The sequence below is a fragment of the Eschrichtius robustus genome, chromosome 16, assembly GCF_028021215.1.
Source record: "Eschrichtius robustus isolate mEscRob2 chromosome 16, mEscRob2.pri, whole genome shotgun sequence".
Taxonomy (NCBI): Eukaryota; Metazoa; Chordata; class Mammalia; order Artiodactyla; family Eschrichtiidae; genus Eschrichtius; species Eschrichtius robustus.
The window spans coordinates 6559450-6580699 of NC_090839.1; the positions used below are offsets into that span (position 1 = coordinate 6559450).

The window sequence follows — 21250 nt, forward strand, 5'->3', positions numbered from 1 at the left end:
AGCTCGGTACTTTGTGACCACCTAGAGGGGTGGGATAGGGAGGGTGGGAGGGAGATGCAAGAGGGAAGACATATGGGGATATATGTATACATATAGCTGATTCACTTTGTTATACAGCAGCAACTAACACATCACTGTAAAGCAATTATACTCCAATAAAGATGTTTAAAAAAAATGATAAGAATCTATGATACATACAGTTTTATAATCTGCTTTTCCCCACTTAAAAATAGATTGTGAACATCTTCCTCGGCCTATAAACAGTTTTCTTCACTATCCTTTTAAATAGCAGAATGGTTTTCCATTGTATGAATGACCCATATTCGAACTTCCTGATTTGGGGACATTTTAGCTAATTCCAGTTTTTAGCGATTACAAACAATGCTGAAATGATTACCTTGATAGCCAACTATCTGCAACTCCCCCTGTTATTTCCACAGACACATTTGTGGGAGGGGAGTTGCAGGTGGAAATCATTAGGGCTCCCCCTTCTGTGCTGCTCACAGCCCTCCAGCGAGGTCTGACTCATTTCCACATCTGCCCACCCTGACCCTTGAATGAAACTGCCCATTTCCTTGCACCCTAACATACCCTGTGCATTAGCTCTTTGTTGGATGGCGCATTCGTTTTAAAATCTTTGTCAAGAAAACTTGAAATGTTTTTGCAATTTGGGAAAGGCGTTACCTCTCTGGGGCATCTCCACTGTTAACTCATTTTTCAAAGAAGGAAGAAGGCCCTGAAGAGTTACGGGCTGGTGTACAGTGAGGGTCATTGCTGCCTGTGGAGATTTTCTCTTTCATCCATGGTGAACCACAGATCCTCAACTAGAGGGATGGTATGAAGCCTTACTTGTCTGAGGTTGAGTGAGTTTATGAGATTAAATTGGAAAGCAAAGAGTTGAGTTAGAGCTAACAGCCAGAGATCCTGAGAAGCATTCCCTCGGGTCAGCCCTGTGTTCCTTCACGAATTCAGCCAACGTTTACTGAGTGTTTACCAGCACTGTTCCCAGTGCTGGACTTTCCAGGAACACAAATTTTGATCGTGTCATTCCTCACCCTATGGCCCTTCGATGGCTCCCCAGCGCCCTTCGGATAAAGCCCCAACTCTGCCAAACCTTCCAGGCCCCTGCTCTCCTGTCCAGCCTCAGGGCCTCACTTCCTCACCAGCCACTCAGGAGGGCCACCCTTTTGGGGTCCTCGAATGCTTCACACAAGCTGTTCCCTCTACCCAAAACAGTTAGCACCTTCCCCTCCTGCTCCCCGTGAAATCCCACTCATCCTTCCAGATTAATTTAAAGTGTCCTTTCCTTGAAAGATGATGCCCTGTTACCCATATTCCTCCAGACTAAGCTAGTTCTCCCCATTTTTTTTTCTTAACACCTTTCCATATCAGGATTTATGACCTTTGTATTTAATTCATTAAATGGGTGATCATCTATTTGGTATCTGTCTCCCTGCAGAGCATAAGGTCCAGGAGAGCAGGGACCACACTTTCCTGCTCTTACTGTACCCCCAGATTCCAGCACACAGTAGGTGCTCACTGGCTACTTGGTGAGTAAGTGGGTGGATAAGGATGAGTGATGCGATGCCTTATGTTCAAGTCTTTGGAAGGTAAAGAGACGCACAGCACCAAGGTGAGAGTTCCTATTTCTGTCTAAGAAGAAGGAAGCTCTCTGACTCTCTGGCCACTCTTTTTGATGGCTTTCAGTAAGAATGACCCCTGAGGTGTCCAGAAGATGGACCTCGAGGCCTGGCTACTCTGCCCACTCTAGTACTGTCCCTTCAATGTGCTGCCAGCTGGTTTCACATGAATCTGGGTGCTCAGCTTTGGAGAATTGAGCAGAGCTGAAGCATTTAGAGGGAAGAGAGGTTTAGAATCTTATAAAGGGTATTGATGAAAGGTCCAGACTTAGTAAAGTTACTTGCTACTTTGTGGATTTTTTTTTTCCAGTTAAAGAAGACAGTAACTTCTGTTCAGTAAGAAAAGATAACCTGAAATGTTAATGGTTTATTATCTTGTTGGTTGGATTTTAACCAGATTTGTGTCTAGCCCTGCAATCCTAGCCTAATATTCCTGTATTGAATTGTCTCCAGATACCTAGATCCCCAAATGCTCTTTGACCTGATTTTAACTTTTTTTCTGGTTCCTTCATTAATTACTCAGTTTAATAAAATCTTTGACATGAGTTCATTTTATATTCACATGAGAGTCATGATTTTACCTTTATGAAAATGATACTTTAACTGTCCACACTGGGAAGAAATGGGAAAACAAAACACAATCTCCAACCCATCATCACAATTCCCATGAAATACACCTAACGTAGTCTGAAAAGAAAAAGCCCATCATCTGAAATGTGCTTGCACTTGTCTAGAAATAAGATAGTGTGTATCTTTAGACAGAGCAGTTGCTTCAACATGGCAGTTGCTTTGAAGTGACCAGATTGACATCAGCTTAGCTGGTGGCTTTGCCTGTTGCAAAAGGCGGGGATGCTTGTCCAGAGAACAATGGGCTTGTGTGATCACCCACCCCATTGGGCACCCACATCTGTCCAAAATGGAGACACAGTTTACTTTGCACTTACAGCCTGAAGACTTCAGAGCAGCAGCCAACATCTTAAAGGATGTAAAGTCCCAGCGAAGGAAAATCCTAAATATGTTGCTATAACATGATTCCCTTCAGAATAGTATTTCATTATAATTGGTCCAGAGACATCTCCTGCAGTCAATTAATGTCTTAGAGTTTTAATAACAAAGACTATCAAAATTTGTGTCATAAAAGAATTTTTAAAATGTGAGAAATCTTGGGGAGTTCCTCTCCCAGAAAAGGTAGGTAACAGTGGACTATATTGAATGGGGACTTGTTTTGTGTTGGGGGCACTGAAGCCATTATATCACTTAATTTTCAACTGCCTCAGAGGTAGGTTTTCTTATTCCCATCTTACAGATGAGGAAATGGAGGGTCAGAGAGATCAAATGACTTGTCCGAGGTCACGTGAACTCTAAGCCTTCTCCTCACATCCGTTATTGCACGCTTCCCCTTACAGTTCAGTCTCTAGACACCAGCCAGAATGATATTTTGTATGATATTTGTCTTTCTCTGTCTGGCTTACTTCACTTGGTATGATAATCTCTAGGTCCATCCGTGTTGCTGCAAATGGCATTATTTCATTCTTTTTATGGCTCTGAGTAATATGCCACTGTATAATATACATGTACCACATCTTCTTTATCCATTCCTCTGTCAATGGACATTTAGGGTGCTTCCATGTCTTGGCTATTGTAAATAGTGCTGCAGTGAGTATTGTGGTGCCTGTATCTTTTCAAAGTATGGTTTTCTCCAGATATATGCCCAGGAGTGGGATTGGTGGATCACATGGTAGCACTATTTTTAGTTTTTTGAGGAACCTACATACTGTTTTCCATAGTGACTACATCAATCTACATTCCCACCAACAGCGTAGGAAGGTTCCCTTTTCTCCACACCCTCTCCAGCATTTATTAATTGTAGACTTTTTGATGATGGCCATTCTGACCAGTGTGAAGTGATACCTCATTACAGTTTTGATTTGCATAGAATGGTATTTTATACACATAAATCAGACTTTTGGTCTCTTGTTTAAAAATGTCCAGTTGCTTAGAACCCCATTTAGAACAAAACGTAAGCTCCCTACCAGATTGCCCTGCCTGATCGGGCAGTAGTGCCTGGGCCGCTACTACTGCCGTTAATTTCCCTCCAGCTGCATCGTTTTCTTACTCTTCTCTGATGCGCTAAGCTTGCTTCCACCTCAGGACCTTTGCCCTTGCTAGTCCTCCTGCCCTGAACACTCTTCTGCCAGATCTCTGCACGAATGACTCATCCTCTTTCAGATCTCAGCTTGAGTCACCTCCTGAAGAGAATGTCCCTGACCACATGCTGGAGGCTGGGCTCCTACGCCGCATGCATCCACGGGACTTGGAGATGATGACCCTCTAGGCATGTTCAAGAAACAATCCAGTCGGGGCAACCCAGGCTTTTACGGACAGGCTGGCAGTGTGGGGAGAACAAGAAATAGCAACTGCAGCAAACAGGCATCGTAAACCCATGCCCCGGCACTACGCTAAACGCTTTACAGACAACAGATGGAAGGGACTGACGAGGGCTGCAAAGCAGCCTGATAACAACTGCAGTTGCACTGAGGCCACTCCCAAGTTATTTTTTAACAGGGTGATAATTTGGAAACATTCGTGTAGATATTTAAGAGATGAAAGAGGGCATATGTTTATATTTTTATTCTCTTTGGGCACAAAGACAGTTAGGTTCTAGGTACAACGGAAGAAACCTTCTTAACCAATTTCCAAAAAGGACATTTCCCCCAAATGCCCATCTTCATACAACAGTTGGGAGAAGGGAAAGGAGACTGGGGAAACGAAGGCAAATAAGAGATTCCCTCTCTGGGGAGACGTTCACACAATGGCCAGATGCAATGTGCTAATCTATACTGAATCAGCAATGAGACCTGGGAGTAATTAGCTAGCTTCATTCATTCATTCATTCATTCAATCATTCATACATCAAGATTGCATTGAGTGTCGATTATATGCCCAGCACTCTGCTAGAGATACAGCGGCGAACAAAACAGTTCCTGATCTCATGCCGGTGTACGTCCTAGCAGAGGAGACACATTCCAGTCACGTCAGAAATAAACGTAGGGTTTCTACTTCTCTTAAGTGCAATGAAGGAAGACACAGAAATTTATGAAGAATTATGAGTGCAGTTGGGAAGTGGGGATGGATGAGGGCTTAGGGAACATTCCCTTGAGAAACGGGCCATGGAAGTTGCAATCTGGGAGTGAGTAGAAGTTAGTCAGATCAAGAAAGGGGGACAAATCATCCAGGCAGAGGAAGAGAAGTGGGTGAGGGAGGGAGGGAGTGAATTTGTGTGTCTATACGAAGTGCATTGTGAGTCGGGGAAACTGAAAGATGCCCAGGTTGTCTGGAGAGAAGTAAACAAAAACCTGGGGCTTGGTTTCCATATTGGTTGATGTTTATCTCTGATTGCTGGGTGGAAAGGGGATTCCACGGAGCCAATGTGAAGCCAAAGAGGCTCATCAAAGCCAGTGGTCCAGTCCAGGCGGGAGATGCCTGAGGCTCAGATGAGGGTGGCAGTTGGCTCTAGCAGTGCTGCCAGGAGGAGTTGGCGAGGGATTGCGGGCAACCCTGAGGTGAGTCTTGGAAGAAGGGCAGGATTGTTACTGCCAGAGAAGGGAAGAGAGGTGCGCTGTGGACCAGGGGAAGTAAGATGCAGAGAGACAGATTTGGTTCTCATACTTTGTCTTCTGCAGTGATGTGAAGAGCCAGCAGCTACAGTTCTAAGCAGAACCACATTAGATGAGCCTGTAGAAATGCCACTTGCTGAAGCTTCTTTTTGGGCTTCTGCATCATTCCCACTGCCAGGATGGTCATCCCCTCTCTGGGCCGGGAGGGTGGGCACAGCTCCCCAGTGACTGCCCCATGCTGGCTCTCCAAGAGCCTGGCTTGCCTTCCTGCTTTACTTTCCACTTTTTTTCAGTTCACTTGAAAGAGCAAAGCTGCAGAAACTCAGAGTGTTCGAGCTGAATGGGGTTGGCGGTGGGGGGGCTCATTTGCTGTGTTGGCCTCATTTTAGAGCTTTACGGTGCCCGAGACTAGGAGAGGTTAAGGTCACACAGCAGCAGCCAGTAGAGTGGGGATTCAAACTTGAGTCTGTTGAACTCTGAAGCCTGCTATTGCCAATTCAGTGCACAGCCTCCCCGAGTCCAAGTCAATTTCCTACTCTAATCTGCTAAAGTCTAGATGCACGTAAGCTTAGAAGGAGCTGGGTTAATGACATCTATAGGCAGCAGCGGCAAACTCAAATGGTTGTAGGAGCCGGGCAAGCAGTATACGTCAGGGAGGCAGGCCAGGTGTCAGACGTTTGGGAGTGGTGGAGACTGCGGCATGCCCAGGCAGATTTCAAAAGATGACTACTTGGGCCAAATGAAGTACTCTGCAGCTGAGCCCAGCCCACTGCTGGGCTCTTAGAGGCCCCACACTGGTTTCCTTTGCAAACTGGAAGTTAACAAGCAGGGGCTGGAGCATTTCTGCCCAGTGCAGGACTCCTCTAATGGGCAATCTGTTCTGAAGCCCCCTGTCACCACCACCCCCCATTATGTTATCTAAGACTATGTGCAAAATGCTCACAGTCTGAGGTTCTCTCTACCCTCCCCTGCTTGCTCCCCTCTTTCCCTTCACAAGGGTCAGATCAGCATCACAACCCAATCCTGCTTTCTCCTCGCTTTATCCTTCACAAGTGCTTCCCCCACCCCCAGACTCTTGTATTCTTGAAATTACAGAGTTAGTGGCCAGGGGATAGGAGAGTAGAGATCCTGGAATGTTTTCCATTAAAGTAGCCAGAAAATCTTCATTTCCTTGGGAAGGTAAATCATAGCACAGGGTCACCAGCTCACGGCAGGAAGTAGTAAATAAATAAGTGTCCCAGACAGGAAGAGATAGAGATCATAAATGTGGAAGGAACCCTGAGCAGCAAGCCGTTGCTGGGTCCCTGCTCTGTACGACATCATGGAACCCCATTAACAAGACGGGCATTTTTCTTCTACTAAAATCCTTCTTTGAAAAGCATCCATGTTTAGCATTTTAGCTTCCTTCTCACAGATTCCATGACTTACTTCCAAGAATTCTTAGTTAGTTTTAGGGGAAGGTGATGGAATGATTGATCCTCCCCCTCTGAGGGCCATGAGAGAGAATAGTTATACATAAGCCACAATTTTTTTTAAATGCATGCACTGTAAATATTTCAAATCCTGTGATGTATGGGAAATGTGAACCCCTGAAGTTCATGAAGGTTTTCCCTGGATGTAGGAACTTTTTCTTTGAGATCAATGAGATATTCTCTTATACATCTTTTATGAGGCTGCTGAGCCCAGACTCAGAACATCAGGAGTAAATGCAGAACGGAGAAAGCTCCTTGATCATCTTTAAAGACAAAGGTCTCCCCTTCAATGTACTTGGAAGTATTTCATATTATATAAATACATAGATAGGCTTAGAAAGATCAAAGCAGAGAGAATGGTGCTATCTGTTGGCTCGTGAATGTTTATTTTCCATCATATTTTAAAGCGCATTAAACAAAATAGAGAGAGGAGAGAGAGAAAGAAAAGTTTCCAGGAGCATAAGAAAAATCCCCTCACCACCTCCATTTTCCCTTTCCCACCCACATTCTCCAAAAAGGGAAGAAAGACAGAGGAAGGAGGACAACCCTGAGGAAGAAACAAAGTATCCACATGACACTTTTTTAATGAGAGATGTGGATGGGTGACAGCATTCTGCAAGGCAATCTCGGGAGAGATAAGGGAGGGGTCAATAGGCATTTAAGGAATCACAGCAAGGACTATCTGGGAAGGCTCCCCACTTTGCAAACCCCACATAACAATGCAGACTTCTTACACACTGTATGTGTCAACTAATATTAAGTTCCCATAATTAATCAAAGAGAAAAAAAATCCTCTCTAATCTTTCGGATGCATATTGAGTCACGTTTGTATTGTTGTTCACTACGTAGCCAATGCCTCATTAATAAGGATTGCTCACAGCTTTTCAACTCTGTTCCAGGCACTGGGATAAGTAATTAGCATTGATTATCTCACTTGATAGTAACAATCCCATAAAACAGGGACTGTTACTAATGTCCCATTTAAGAGATGAAAAGTTAAGGCACAGAGAGGGTGAGTGAGTTAGCCTAAGGTTGCTTGGAGGGCAACGAATAGAACCAAGATTGGCACACAGGCAGTTCTGACCCTGGAGTCTGCCCTTTTAGCCTACAAATCATAGTGCTTAGCAAGCTATCCTTCATGAGATGGCATGTGCATTTCGATGGATGAGCAAATGACAAAGTGTGCCTCTGGAGAGAGGCATGGTAAGCTGATAAAAACATTTTTAACTCAGTTGGGTAAGTTGTATGGTTAGAGGATCAGAATTAGATTCCCCATTAAGAATTTGGGAAATGGCTTCAATGTAATTACTGGCAAATAATGACACATTTGTATAATGGAATACTATACAGCCATTAGAAAGAATGAGGCAGAGTTTAAATGAGCCGAAATGGAACATTCTCTAAAATAGCGTATTAATTTTTTTTTTTTTTTTTTTTGGCCGCATCACGTGGCTTGTGGGATCTTAGTTCCCCGACCAGGGATTGAACCTGGGCCCTGGGCAGTGAAAGTGTAGAGTCCTAACCACTGGACCACCAGGGAATTCCCAAGGATTAATATTTTAAAAAGCAAGATGAGAAACTGTGCAGACAGTAGGTCCCCATGTATGCTTTTATGAGTACAGCATCTTCCTGGAAGATGACATAAGTCATTGGGGCTTCCCCCCTCTGGCTAGCTGAACTGGAGACCAGGAAACTATAGAGCTCTGGGATTAAAAGAAAACATGCTTTCAGTCCATGTTCATTGGTACAGTTTGAATTTTTAAAGCCATATGTACATGTTTTGCTTTTTCAAAATAAAAATCTAGTGTTTAAAGAAGATTCTATTCTGTTGGAAGAGAATTGCTTCTGCATTGGTGAACCTGAACTCCTGCTTGCCACGATCACTTAAGCTTGTTCTACTCCCAGATTTGAAAGACGGGAACCTTGACCCAGTCAGTCTTCATCTCAGCCAAAAGCAGTTTGCCACACAAAAGCATCTGGCATCTGGGGAAACCCTCTGTGTACTTCCGGGATAACTCACACCATCGATGGAACTCTCATTGCCCATCCATCAGAGGGCCCTTTACAGCATGAAAAATGCTGAGAAGTGCTTGGACAGTTGTTGAGAACCGGCTGATTTTATGAGTGTTTCTTTCTCCCCAGCTCCTTGAGAGTAGGGCCACAGAAGACACCCAGAGAAGGCAACAAAAACCTACCACTTAAATGCAACAGGGTCTAACCGCAGGTGTGTTAAGAATCACACAAGTTTAGGCGGGGCGAAGGTTTAAGGGTTTTTCTGGCCTGGCCCGGGCAAGTTAGAAAGGCATCGAATAAGTCTCCAGGTAAACGGGGGAGGCTGGGTGCCTTTGCCACCACTACGCCCCCTCCCCGGTGGTCAGCTGCAGAATGACATGGTCCTGGGCACAAACACCTGGGCCAGGTGGGAGGGCCCCCCATGAGGGGACTGTCCCCAAGACCAGAAATTAGGACCAGCAGCCACAGGACACTGTAGCTGTGCCTTGTGCTCGCCTAACACTGGGGAAGGCGTTGGCATAACCATTTGCTGCTTTCCTTCCACATGGAGTTGTATTATGAGGTCTGCAGCTGAGATGGGCCACCAGGCCATCAGGCCTCCTCCTCTTTCTCTTCTCTAAGTTAACTTTTCTTTCCTTTCATGAATTTCAGTAGCTTTCCATAGCCACATTTACATTGAAAAGTAAAATTCCACAAGTTACAGGGAACTGAGAGTCACTTAACATAGCAAAATGGTTTATTTCACAACCAGAACTTGCCTTGCGATTTGCAACTATATTAAATTATTTCCTTTTAATGTGTCATGCCTAACATGGTGCTGTAGAGCTTGACACAGCTCGGCTGCAATGATCTGCATTTCATTTTCAGAAATACTTAGAATTTTTTTTTAAATGAGGTGACAGCTAAGTAATTTCTTGCATCATCCCACAGCATAAAGAAGAGTTGCTTCTCTTGGAGCTATTTTTTTTTAAAAACTTAGCAAAGCAGTTAAATGAGAGAGGCTGAGGGAAAACTGCTGTCTTTCTTGTGGTTAATATTAATTTGCCAGATAGGCTAGAAAATAACTGAGTTTTAGCTTCAGCTCCGCTTTTGAAAAAGTTGAAAAGTTCTGGACTAAAAGGCTCCAGAATGTGTAGAAAGTGATCTGAAGTCATTTAACTGAGATACTGAAATGCCCTTTTCCAGATTACTTTTATATTTAGAGTTACCTTTAAGCTTAAAAAAAAAAAACTTAACTGAGTAGAATAGAGCTTTCTAAACAAAATTCGATTTCTCCCTTTTTTGCTTCAAAACGTGGGACATGAAACAACTTTTGATAATTTCCACTGATGGGATAGTTGCTTGGGAAACATCATTACCTACTTCCTTAACTTAGTGGAAAAAATGCAGAATAACAAGTAATGGATGCATTTACACAGTTCACTCTGAGCCCTAAGCAATTGAACTCTTGCAGGAAATGGATTCCAGAAGAGAGAAACTCAGATACTCACATTCACCTTCGTCTTGATCCTTTAGAGAAATTATTTTTAAAGGTGATTAGTCCATACCCTGGAAGACACTGGCAGAAATCACTTCAGAAGGGAACTCCTTCTGTAGTAGTTGGTGCTGGCATGCTGTGAGGTTTGGGGTCTAGAACACTTGTGCCTGAGTACTGCTCTTTCTGCAACTGTCCCTACCGGGGGTGGGGTGGGAGATCTGGGCTGAAACCAACAGCCACGGGTGGGAAAGGTTGGGGCCGGTTACATAACACATCTAACACATCGGTTCCCTTCCACCCATCTGGATGCAAATAGCCATTGTCTCCGGCTTAGCTGTGGGCACTGGGGACTAAGAAGGGAATAAACCTGGTGAACTTGGAAATGAGAAGGGATATAAGAGAAAAAGAAAAACTTCAATAAAAGAAGGATTCCTTGTTTTCCCAACACCTCTAAAAATGATCCTGACCATGGCTTAGTCTGTGAACACGCACAAACCTTAACTGATTTCTCCATGATAACGTTGAACTCTGATCCTTCCAGCTTTGAATTCTTCCTAATGGTTCAGATGAAAAGGCCTCTCGCCACGCGGACTTGGGTAGCCGCAGAAGGCATTGCCGACTAATGAGACTTTGAGGAACAGGCTGTGGTCAGAAAAAAATTCCAAAGCCACCCAGTGGAAATGAAACATTTTCTTCCCTGATGCCTGAATACTGTGGTTTCCAATAGGTTTGGGTCCTACTGGAAGGTATATTGTTTGAATATATTTCCCCTATTCATGGGACTCTTGCTAAAATGCACTTTTCGTGCTTCACTGATTTGGCAGTTATTTATTAAGCACCTACTGTATGTCTGACAACGTGTGCTGGGGGGAGGAAGGTGAACAAGGTTCTGTTAGTCTAAGCTCAGGGTTGAAATGATGCAACAACAAAGATCTCCCAGGTCTTCTAAGTAATTGATATTTTTGGATGTGGCCCAAGACAGGTCCATGTTATACCAAACTGTTTCTGTAGCTTGTAGTGCCCTAGAGATCCAGCATATTTATTCATCCATCCCCCAAACCCCCTCCCCACCTCCAAGTTCACTCCTTGCTAGACAAGTCTCTGGATTCTTGTTTAAGATATTTGGTTTGGGGAAAAGAGGAGTTGAGAGCAATTTTGGGCCAAGGTAAGTGGTTGAGAATTCAGCCCTCTCCTGTGAGAAACACATGGAGGGAGGAGGGCAAGTAGCTGAGAATTTTCCTGGGCCTCAGTATCCTCATCTGAAAGTGTAGCGTTCCCAACCAGCTGCAACCCCCTGCATTTTGCATGGTTTCTTGTCTTGCTCTTATCTCCTACTTCATGAAAGCCATCAGAGGGATTAAAGAAAATGACAGGTGGGATCTTTTCCTTTCTCATCTTTTCCTTCCTTCCCTTTTTCTTGTTTTGAAGCGTAAAGGGGACCAAAGGCATGGAGACGAAAGAAGGTGTTTTGTGTCCTTTGATTGGTCTTAAGCAATTATACCACCGCCAATTAGGCGAAAGCTTTGTCTAAGACTGTGTTTCTTAAACTTCGTGTGTCTATTAACTGCATGCTTCCTGTCATATCCATGTGCTGTCTGTACATTTCTAACTTCAAGGAAAATATTAAATTAAGCCAATTAAAAAAAAAAAAGTCTCCCAAAGCAATATGACCTATGAAATTACAAGTTTGTTGAGCTAGTTTTAGTTTTTTCCAATGCACATTAAAATACAGAGCTAACATTAAAAAATGTTCTATCTGTGTGCCACACCTAAAATCATCTTGTATGAATGAGGTCAAAGTTCCTGCAGGGTGTGATTATTTTCCATCTGATTGATCAGGAAGAATTGAAAACTGGTCCAAGCTGTTTAATGGATCACAGAGAAATGAGTGAAAGTTCATACTTGTTCACCGAATTCTCCATTTGCTAGGGTCATTTTTAGGGCTGTTAGGAAAGCAATGAGCCACCTGTTGTTTAAGTTCTTCTCTCAGTCTGTTGGTGGGCATTTATTCCAGTTCACTGGGTTTATTCATTTTGTTGTCAATAATGAGCCACAGATAAACCCGTCGCTAGCCTTACACGAGATACCACAAGGAAGGTTATAGAGAATGTGCTCTGTAACTGTCCCTGTTGATTTCCCCAGGGCTGTTGATCCCCTCCATGTTGGGAAACATCCGTGTAGGACAGAAGCAACTTGATGTTCTCGCTGTTAGTGATTGACCCTCGTGCCCTTTCAGCCTCCTCTGAGTTAAAATTGTGAACCCAAGAGAACATTCCACAGGCACTCTTTACTTTTTGTTAACCAGATGGCAAGCGTCTCCAAGGGAGAGGCACCCTACTGCTTTCTTACCCCAATTCTCACCCCCTCCAAGCCCCAAAAGACAAGCTGCCTGTAACAAATGTGTAACAAACAAAACTGCTCTTGATTCTAAGGAGAAGCAACGGGTCTAAAGAAAAAGAACAATCGATTCACCCTGGAGTGAGTGGGCCGATGCAGAGCCCAGACTTGACCAGGAATAACATTTCCTAGAGGAGTTTTAAGAGCTGGCAAAGCCTTCCCGCAAAGAGCCAGGAGATGCCGCCCCAGGCCCAGGCGTGCACTCTGCCTTCTTGTTGCTATCTCTGTCCTCGCCATGTGCATACAGGAGCCCTCTTCCATTCCGACAAACACATGGTTTATGGGCAATACGTTTGGAAATGGTTCCTAAAATACTTATTCCCCCTTTTTGCAACTCATGTTGGAGTCTTCGAATATCCCTTGTAGTGGTATCTTTCTTTTTCTTTGTTACCAGCCTCCCACCTTCCTCCTTTGAAGTTATTTCCCCTCCAGGCTCTTGTCATTTCCCCCCTGAGTCATCACAGTTCCAATATGACCACACACGTCTCTACGGTCGCTTCCTCATTCCATTATCATGCAGGCCACTCTCCTTTGAAAAGTCTCCTGGCAACTTTTTTAACTTGTAGTATAAGCAGTTGGTGTTTTGTCTGGCCTTTTTTCCTCCCCCGCCCCCGCCAAAGTGAGCTCTATGGCAAATACAATGTTAAGAGGATAAAGGTTATGGACTTCCCTGGTGGCACAGTGGTTAAGGATCCACCTGCCAATGCAGGGGACACCGGTTCGAACCCTGGTCCGGGAAGATCCCACATGCCGCGGAGCAACTGAGTCTGTGCGCCACAACTACTGAGCCTACGCTCTAGAGCCCACGAGCCACAACTACTGAGCCCGTGCGCCTAGAGTCGGTGCTCTGCAACAAGAGAAGCCACCGCAATGAGAAGCCCGCGCACCGCAATGAAGAGTAGCCCCTGCTCGCTGCAACTAGAGAAAGCCCGCATGCAGCAACGAAGACCCAACACAGCCAAAAATAAATAAATAAAAATAAAATAAATTTATAAAAAAAAAAGAGAATAAAGGTTATCGAACAGGGGAAAGAATAATAGAATGTAATGGATTTTTAACGCTAATGACAGTTTATTAAATATTGAGAAAAGGGACTAGACTTTTGTCTTCTGTGGCATTTAGAGCAGCGTCTGGCTCAATATATTTGTGGAATGAATGAGAGAAAATGGAAATAAAGTTGGTGGAAAATAAACATCCGTTTCTTAAAAAAATAAAGCATATAGCACATGTAGCTCAATAAAAGCTATTTATACCTTTATTTACTCTTCTTTCTGCTCACATCTCCTGACACTCTCAAACACCAAAAGTTTTATTTTTTTCAAAAGACAGAGCAAACGGTTCTTCTCCATGTGCGTTGAGAACAGCACGGTACCATCCAAAATGGAAAACGAAGCCCTGGCCCTGTCTCCTGACTCACCTCCCCGCTTCTGCTCTTTCCTACTGACTGTCTGCGTGTGCACAGCAGCCTTAAGATGTCTTAAAAGACGTAAATCAGCCCGTGTTATCTCCTACTTTACACAGGCCAGTGGCTTGTGTAAAGTAGCAGTTTGAATGCAGTTAGAGCGCGTTCTGCAGTTAGAATGCACGTCAAGGTTCTTACAGCGTCGACGAGGCCCTATGTGAACAGACCCTGCTTACCCCTCAAATCTTGTTTCTGACACTTTCTCCCCTTGTTAACTCTGCTCTGACAACACTGGCGTTTTCATGGATGCTCTGCTCTGCTGAATTCATTCCTGCCCTTGCATTTGCTGTTCCCTCTGCCTGGAAAGCTTTTCCCATCATTCTGGTTTCCAGAGAGGCCCTTTCTGTGGATCACCTCTATCAGGTCACCCTGTTTTCTTTTTTTTTTTTTTATTTTTAAAAAAATTTATTTATTTATTTATTTATTTATTTTTGGCAGCGTTGGGTCTTTGTTGCTGCACGCGGGCTTTCTCTAGTTACGGCGAGCGGGGACGACTCTTTGTTGCGGTGCACGGGCTTTTCTCATTGCTGTGGATTCTCTTGTTGCAGAGCACGGGCTCTAGGTGCACAGGCTTCAGTAGTTGTGGCACACGGGCTCAGTAGTTGTGGCTCACGGGCTCTAGAGCACAGGCTCAGTAGTTGTGGAGCATGGGCTTAGTTGCTCCACGGCATGTGGGATCTTCCCGGACCAGGGATCGAACCCATGTCCCCTGCAATGGCAGGCGGATTCTTAACCGCTGTGCCACTGGGAAGCCCTGTTTTCTTTGCTTTAGGGCAGTTGTCAGCACCCGAGATCACTGTGTCCATTTACTCATTTACCGACTGTCTGATCCCACGGGAATGTCGGCTCTGTGTTGATCGCCCAAACCCCCAGAGCTCAATGACTCTGTCTCGGGTTAGAGGCTAAACAGTGGACCATGAGTTGTGTTTTCAAGCTGGGTGCTGTGGCTACTTGTTTTGCTCTGGGAGGCAGGTGAAGGGATGAGGCTGCTGGATGAAGTCAGAGGGAGACCACAGGTCCTTGTGGCCGTGACTTCAATTGCACAGGCTCAGATCTAAGGCAACATCTGACCATGGGAGAAGGAGGGGGGTAATTCTCAAGCATCTAGGTTGAGAGGCGGGTCAGGATGGGGCCAGGTAGGGGTTAGAAGAGCTGAGAGTCAGGGGTGACCTCTGTTCCCAGACATCTGGTAAGCAGGAAGTACCATTCCTGTCCTCGTGGCCATGTCGCAAGGGCTCTATCTGCACTCCCGGTAACCTCCGATTCATTCACACACGCACACCGACCAAAGTGCTTCTTGAACACCTACTATGTGCAGGCATTGCTGTAGGCACTAAAGATGCAGCACTGAATAAGAAAGGCCAGATCTGTCCCTCATGGAGCTGACTTTCCAGAGGGCGAAACAAAGGCAAGACAATTTCCAATCTTGATAAGTGAGGCTGAGATGGAGGATGAGAATGATGGGATGGGTGTGGAAAGGGAGGTGGTTTAGATAGGGTGGTCAAGAGAGGCCTCTGGATGGGGAGATGCTTGAGAGGAGGACCCAGTGGTCAAGCCACAGGGAGAGAGGAGCATTCACAGGTCGGGAACAGCAGGGGAGAAGGGGAAGGAACTGAGGTGGTGGGAGCTGGTGGGAGTGGGACGCGGCAGGGCCTGGTGGGTGATGGTGAGTTCCCTGCCGTGATCGCACTTGCCCTTCTTCGACAAAGGCTGAGTTTAAATGTCTTGCTTACCATCTGAGAGCTTCTGAAGGTACAAGGAGAGCCTGAAATTGTTCCTCACTCACAAACGAAGCCTCACCAAGCATTCTTGCCCAGCAGCACCAGAGCAGAAGAGTCTTGGCTAGCGGCAGATTCATCCGATGCCACTGCAGCCTGTCAGGGTCTAAACTGACCCTGGGAGTGTTGGTGATTTTTTTTTTTTTTATTCTAAGTCTCTACCTAGACCCTCCTTGAGTGAATCTAGAACCATCCCACTCACAGTTGAGATGGAAGAGGACCACAGGATACTTGCTTTTTAACTGAAGTTGAATCTGAAATGTTGAGAACATTTCAGAACATTTAAACGTTCTTAAAACATAAATATTACTTTGATCAGTTCTCTGGAACATCCACCCTTCAGTAACATGATAAAGACACTTGGTTTGAAAACTCCCTTCAGAAAACCAAGTGAGCAAACAGCCTATGGCTCTATTTAGAAAAGACAGAAAATATAGATTGTAGAGAAAATACTATGGACACTAAGTTTTCAAATTTTAGAAGTTCTCAGAAAGTGATGGAAAACAAATACCATGCTTATTTGACCCAGGATTCCTCTTTCAATTCCTGGCCATTCACTCCAGGGAGACAAAGATGCCTGTACACAAAGATGCTATTTTCAGCATCACCTCTAATGGTGTGGACATGTGCACGCACACACAGACACATATGCTCAGAAGTAAACACAATGTGCAACAAACAGGACCGAATCACTAAAATACAGACAGACTCTGTTTTCATAAATAAAGCACTTTTGAAACAACCAAAAATCCAAAGCAAGGACTTACATATAGTAAAACCAGTTATTCACCTTGTCTTGCAGACCTAATTTTCCAGCATCTCATGAATGGAGTTGAACATGGAGTCAATCAGCTACAGTCCAATGAGATGTTGGATTTACCACCTTGGCAACACACAACGGTCTCTACCTTTTGCAATTACACTCTTTGAGACCAGTGTTTCCTAGTTCTAATATCATCATGTTTATTTTTCAGTTTTCTCTTCATTTTATAAGACAGTTTGCAGAAACCTAATAAAAGTCAGACAATTACACAAAATCTGCTGTGCACAAAGGTGAAATTCTACTGACGAGGAACTCTTGGTTGTTTGTCAAGCAGCAACACTGGGGAACAGCCTGAAAGGGCAGGCACAGTTCACCACCTGACGTACACAGGCTGACCTCAGGGCATGAAAGGAGTCTGGGTGCCCCTAAGTGAAAGTCAGGGTTGCTTTAAAGTCAGATGCACCAATGCTGAGAACCACTCACATGGTATGACTCCTTCAAGCACTGTGTTACCATTTAATCAAAAGCACCTAAATGACAACGTAGGCATTGAAAATACTGAGGTAGGTCAGTGGTGCTAAAACAGATGGAGCTCTAATATGTACTGTTCACTGTAAAAGACAAGAAGCTCAACAGTTGTTCAGTTACTGCTCCTGTTCTTGAAAAACCTTTAAAAAAAATCATTATCTCATATGTACATTGGCAGTTCTGTAGGGATACCCAAGAAAGAATGAACTGAGGTTGCCTCTGGGCTAGGAATGGAAGATTTGGGTTCTTGCCCTGGTGCTGCTGTTACTGGGTAGGGGGGACATCCGTACGAGCTGAGACATCATTCATCTAAGACTTGGGTCGGCAAACTAGGGCCTGTGGGCCAAATCCACATGACCAGTCCAAGAGTTAAGAATGATTTCATATTTTTAAAGGGTTGTAAAAACAAAAAAGAATATGCACCAGAGGGACTTCCCTGGCAGTCCAGTGGTTAGGACTTTGATCTTCCACAGCAGGGGACACAGGTTTGATCCCTGGTCCAGGAACTAAGATCCCGAAACCTGAGGTGTGGCCAGAAATAAAAAATAAAAACAAGAATATGCACCAGAGATCAGAGGTGGACCACAGAGCATAAAATACTAGCTGGCTCTTTATGAAAAAAAGACTGAGGACCTCTGGCCTAAGGGTCAGCATATAGTGAGCTGGTTAAGTCTGGGTCTGCGTCAGTCTGTCTGGGTTTGGTTCCTGGCATTCCACTTACTAGCAAATGACCTTGGCAAGTCAATGAACCCTACTTTCCTCATCTGTCAAATGGGGATAAGAGTAACACGTCTACCTTATGGAGATGTCAAGAGGATGTAATGAGAAAAAGCAAGAAGAGCACTCAGCACCAGGCCTGACAGATGGACAGTCAGTAAGGGTCATCTGTTATTATCTGTATAATATCGATAATAGAAATTCATGGGGATGTTGGGACTATCAAATATATGTTATATGTATATATACATGTTAATTACACATATACATGTTACAATTACACATTGTAAAGTGCTATAGAAATTGGGCAGAATAAGTGGCCCATTAAAAAAAAAGTATAAATCATAAAAAAATCTGGATATTCGTAGAGAATGTCAGTGTTATGAAAGAAATAAAAAAGTAGTGGACTGTTCTAGATTAAGGATGACAGAGACCTAACAAACAAAATGTGTGATCCTGGAATGAGTCCTGGGTTGGGAAAAAAAACCAAATAAACATGCAAAGAAATAATAACAGCCAAAAAAGCTAGAAAGGATGTTTTTGGATTTTTGGAAAATGTGAATGTAGCCTGTGTCTAAATATATACAAATAGATGCACACAAATGTGACAAAGTGCCAGGAATCGGTGAATCTAGGTAAAGGATATGCACAGGTTGATGAATTTTTTTTTCTATTTTCCCAAAGGTTTAAAATTTTTCAAAGAAAATAGTCGGGTACAAAATTCTAGGGTAGCAATCTACATAAGAGAGACTGTCATGGGTTATTCAGCTGTACATTCCACCAGTGACACCTATTGTTATTATTATAATAATAAATAACACATATTTAATCATATAAGCAAGCTCCCCATTTCATAATTGTTTCATTTTTTTTCCTGTTCTACTTAAAATTTTAAAAAGATGTAGCAAAATAACCCTGACCTTCACTTTTCCTTGTGTCCAAGCAGTTTTCTTTTAGCAGCCATTTCAACATTCTAAACAGCAAATCCTTTTTGATTCCTGTCACAGACTTGAGCTCCACTCATGCATGTCAGTACAGAAGGTAACGTGAAAACAGCACGAGGAAGGCCCGCTGAGGACTCAGGGCTGTCTCGCTCAGAAGTTTGTCTCACTCAGAAGTTTGTCTCGCTCAGAAGTTTGTTAGAAGGTGAATGGACACAAAGGGATGGGTTGTGTTATCAACCGCGTAAACTAGGTTTTGCTAGAAAGTAATTTGCAACCATCTCTGAGTCAGACTGGTCAGGAGCTTTACGGCACATATAGTTTCTATACTCAAAACTCACGTGAAACTTTCTCCTCTCAAACTTAGATGTTAGTGGTATTCATCTTTGACTTCATCAGAAACTCAGCCCTGAAACCGGCTGCTGTCCTTAACCCAAACAGGCAGCTCCATCTCCTGCCCCTGCAGACAGCCCCGCCACTCACCTTGGGCGCCCCGTCCGTGATGCTAGCTCCTTTCATGTTGCTGGTGTGAAACGGTTCCTTTGAGCTCCACGGCTGATATCTCTGACTTCAGAGGTGGTTACGCAATGTCACGGCATGCCTCTGGCTGGTTCTCAGAAACTGAATTCTATGGAGCTGACAGCACAGGAAATTGTCAGAATGATTCTCCCAGCAGGCAAACTTTCTGGAAAGGAGGAGAAGAAAAGAGGTGAAGGAAGGGAGACCAGAAATCCAGGCCACACTCACTCCTCAATGTGTGATGTCTATAAGTATAAATTGTCACACATTTGCTACGAGAAACCGCAAAAGGAAAAAAAAAAAAAGTCTTCTGCTTTATAGGGTGAAGTTCCTACTTATGAACGCACGGCATTCTCACCCCTTGAACGTTTGTGGAACAACTCCCCCTGGACAGACCAAGCATATTTCTCTGATTAGAGGCCGCCAGGACAAATTTGTGATAGCGGTCAGTGTTTCTTCCTTCCTGCCCCCTAAAATTTACCCTGCAACAGCCGGAGAAAACGAGTTCAGCGGGGGCGGGGGGGCATGCCCAAGGGATCTCGTCCCACAACTTTCCCCATCAGGTGCACTCTTCCGCTTCCCCCTGCTCTGACGCCCATACTCAGCCCTGGTCTTTGAGTGCTGGCTCTGCAGCAGGGCTATGCTGAGCACTTACCAATACATTATCTCTCAAATCTCACCGACCCACCCACTTGATGCCACACGAGTTCACACAGTTCAGGACGACTTGCTAAGTCTTTCCACTTTCCTTAAATTCAGACTAAACATCCAGAGAGGACCTACAGGAGAGCAGATTCCTTGCTAGGCATGTTCGCACTTTTATTTCACATCAACAAACTGGTACCCATCCTTCCCAGCGGGGCTCAGCTTCCACCTCCAATGGGCTGTCTCTCTCATCGCTCTCCTGTGATTACAGCACTTACTGTCTTGTCTGCTGGCTGTCCCGCATGTAGCCCCTACAAGTCTGAGCACCAGGAAGGATTTACAGGTGGAAACAGCTGACTGATTTCTGGCTGAGACAACCTATATTTTATTTTATTTATTTATTTTTAAAAATATTTATTTAGCTGTGTCAGGTCTTAGTTGCAGCATGCAGGATCTTTTAGTTGCAGCATGCGAACTCTTAGTTGTGGCATGTGGGATCTAGTTCCCTGACCAGGGATTGAACCTGGGCCCCCTGCATTGGGAGTGTAGAGTCTTAGCCACCTGACCACTAGGGAAGTCCCCATGATCTAAATTTTAAATTGTTACCAGTGTTGCAAGTTAACTTGCAGTGCCAAGTAATTGACATGTCGTTGATGGGAGCAGATAACAGGGAGGGAACAGTGATCACACAGAACGATCACAAACTGACTTGGCAACAAGTTCAAGGTGGAGATCCATAGAGAGGAGGACAGAGATGGGAGAGTGGGGGAGTAATTTAGGGAAGGCTTCAGGAGGAAGGCAAGGTACGAGAAGCAGGGGCAGAGCAGTATAGAGCCTGGACTAACAGAAGTATTTTATCCTGTTAGTCTTTACAGATGAGACAAATCATCAAGTAGTACCACTGCAAAAATGCATATAACAGGTGATATTTGTGAGGCAAAGGCCGCTGCAAAATAGCAGGTGATTTCCATGTTGTTAAATGTGAATCTGGGTGTTTCTCTTGGGTGCACCTCTTCCCTCCTGCTTTTTCTTCCGGCTCTAGCAGCTCCTCTGTGTCAGTGGCCATGGGCCGTGTGGCACCTCAGATGAGGAAGAGGCAAGCCCTGTCCAGCTAAGGCTGAAGTTCATGTTTCCAGAATGGGAATTTATTAAACCAAGATTCAATGTTTCCACATATATATTGAGACGGAACAATGTTATGACTACATTTTAAAAAGTCCTTATCTCTCAGAGATATATACTGAAATATTTACAGATAAAATTTGAAAATTCAAAATAATT

General features: G+C 44.2%; 1 protein-coding gene across 1 annotated transcript in view; it reads right to left on the bottom strand.

Moving 5' to 3' along the window:
* The window catches only part of CASS4 (Cas scaffold protein family member 4), a 43949-nt gene extending 24602 nt beyond the window's left edge, over positions 1 to 19347 (bottom strand). Inside the window, exon 1 of the mRNA XM_068524288.1 lies at positions 19289 to 19347. Coding sequence (XP_068380389.1) covers positions 19289 to 19324 — 36 coding nt within the window. The 5' untranslated portion in view covers positions 19325 to 19347. The remainder of the gene's footprint in view (positions 1 to 19288) is intronic.
* Positions 19348 to 21250: the final 1903 nt, after the last annotated feature.